The sequence below is a fragment of the Penaeus vannamei genome, chromosome 18, assembly GCF_042767895.1.
Source record: "Penaeus vannamei isolate JL-2024 chromosome 18, ASM4276789v1, whole genome shotgun sequence".
Taxonomy (NCBI): Eukaryota; Metazoa; Arthropoda; class Malacostraca; order Decapoda; family Penaeidae; genus Penaeus; species Penaeus vannamei.
This window is the reverse complement of record NC_091566.1, coordinates 24950731-24953230: the sequence shown is the minus strand read 5'-3', so window position 1 is coordinate 24953230 and position 2500 is coordinate 24950731. Positions and strand designations below refer to the sequence as shown.

General features: G+C 50.6%; 2 protein-coding genes across 2 annotated transcripts in view; one reads left to right on the top strand and one right to left on the bottom strand.

The window, feature by feature from the left end:
* The window catches only part of LOC113812284 (probable serine/threonine-protein kinase clkA), a 6035-nt gene extending 5612 nt beyond the window's left edge, over positions 1-423 (top strand). Inside the window, exon 7 of the mRNA XM_070133411.1 lies at positions 1-423. This exon is cut by the window's left edge and continues 385 nt beyond it. Coding sequence (XP_069989512.1) covers positions 1-423 — 423 coding nt within the window.
* Positions 424-703: 280 nt separating this feature from the next.
* LOC138864808 (outer membrane protein A-like) overlaps positions 704-2500 on the bottom strand; it is a 4568-nt gene continuing 2771 nt past the window's right edge. Inside the window, exons 7-10 of the mRNA XM_070133410.1 lie at positions 2119-2349; positions 1678-1824; positions 1162-1635; positions 704-867 (exon numbers count right to left, since the gene is read on the bottom strand). Of these exons, the coding sequence (XP_069989511.1) occupies positions 704-867; positions 1162-1635; positions 1678-1824; positions 2119-2349 (1016 nt within the window). The remainder of the gene's footprint in view (positions 868-1161; positions 1636-1677; positions 1825-2118; positions 2350-2500) is intronic.

Here is a 2500-nt window from a genome sequence, read left to right as displayed (position 1 = left end):
AACAACAACGACAGAGCCTCCAACAACAACGACAGAGCCTCCAACAACAACGACAGAGCCTCCAACAACAACGACAGAGCCTCCAACAACAACGACAGAGCCTCCAACAACGACGACAGAGCCTCCAACAACAACGACAGAGCCTCCAACAACAACGACAGAGCCTCCAACAACAACGACAGAGCCTCCAACAACAACGACAGAGCCTCCAACAACAACGACAGAACCTCCAACAACGACGACAGAGCCTCCAACAACAACGACAGAGCCTCCAACAACGACGACAGAGCCTCCAACAACGACGATAGAGCCTCCAACAACCACCACAGAGTCTCCAACAACGACGACAGAACAAGGTATAAGGAAAATCAACAAACTGCACATTGTCATCAGCCAGGAAGTCAGCTTTTAAGAAACCTATAAGGAAAACGTAGGGTATAGGAATTATTCATCGTTTATTTTCTGTTTGAATAATCTGTGTTTATACAGTATGACAACTCATTCGTAGACTCCCTTTGGTTAATAATTGGCATTTTCAGATTAGAGGAAGCGTTATGTTGGTGATAATGATGATAATGATGATAATGATAATGATAACCGTCAGGAATGGTAACAATGATCATAGATAATGATGATACTGGCAGTAATAGTAATGGAAATGATGATATAGATGGCAATAAGTAATGAGATTCTAATGATGAAATTAGTGCAAAATAGTGATGAAAGTAATGATGATAGGAACAACTACAACAACGGAGCTTCTGATAACAACGACGACAGAACCTCCAACTACAACAACTGAGCCTCCAACCACAACCACAGAGCCTCCAACCACAGCCACAGAGCCTCCAACCACAACCACAGAGCCTCCAACCACAACCACAGAGCCTCCAACTACAACCACAGAGCCTCCAACCACAACCACAGAGCCTCCAACCACAACCACAGAGCCTCCAACCACAACAACAGAGCCTCCAACCACAACCACAGAGCCTCCAACCACAACCACAGAGCCTCCAACTACAACCACAGAGCCTCCAACCACAACCACGGAGCCTCCAACCACAACCACAGAGCCTCCAACCACAACCACAGAGCCTCCAACTACAACCACAGAGCCTCCAACAACAACCACAGAGCCTCTAACCACAACCACAGAGCCTCCAACTACAACCACAGAGCCTCCAACCACAACCACAGAGCCTCCAACCACAACCACAGAGCCTCCAACTACAACCACAGAACCTCCAACTACAACCACAGAGCCTCCAACCACAACCACAGAGCCTCCAACTACAACCACAGAGCCTCCAACTACAACCACAGAGCCTCCAACCACAACCACAGAGCCTCCAACCACAACCACAGAGCCTCCAACCACAACCACAGAACCTCCAACTACAACCACAGAGCCTCCAACCACAGAGCCTCCAACCACAACCACAGAACCTCTAACCACAACCACAGAGCCTCCAACCACAACCACAGAGCCTCCAACCACAACCACAGAGCCTCCAACCACAACCACAGAGCCTCCAACTACAACTGAACTTCCAACTACAACAACAGAGCCTCCAACCACAACCACAGAGCCTCCAACCACAACAACAGAGCCTCCAACCACAACCACAGAGCCTCCAACCACAACCACAGAGCCTCCAACCACAACCACAGAGCCTCCAACTACAACCACAGAGCCTCCAACAACAACCACAGAGCCTCCAACCACAACCACAGAGCCTCCAACTACAACCTCAGAGCCTCCAACCACAACCACAGAGCCTCCAACCACAACCACAGAGCCTCCAACCACAACCACAGAGCCTCCAACCACAACCATAGAGTCTCCAACCACAACCACAGAGCCTCCAACTACAACCACAGAGCCTCCAACCACAACCACAGAGCCTCCAACCACAACCACAGAGCCTCCAACCACAACCACAGAGCCTCCAACCACAACCACAGAGCCTCCAACCACAACCACAAAGCCTCCAACCACAACCACAGAGCCTCCAACCACAACCACAGAGCCTCCAACCACAACCACAGAGCCTCCAACTACAACCACAGAGCCTCCAACCACAACCACAGAGCCTCCAACCACAACCACAGAGCCTCCAACCACAACCACAGAGCCTCCAACCACAACCACAGAGCCTCCAACCACAACCACAGAGCGTCTAACTACAACAACTGAACTTCCAACTACAACAACAGAGCCTCCAACCACAACCACAGAGCCTCCAACTACAACCACAGAGCCTCCAACCACAACCACAGAGCTTCCAACTACAACCACAGAGCCTCCAACCACAACCACAGAGCCTCCAACCACAACCACAGAGCCTCCAACCACAACCACAGAGCCTCCAACCACAACCACAGAGCCTTCAACCACAACCACAGAGCCTCCAACCACAACAACAGAACCTCCAACCACAACCACAGAGCCTCCAACTACAACAACTGAGCCTCCAACCACAACCACAGAGCCTCC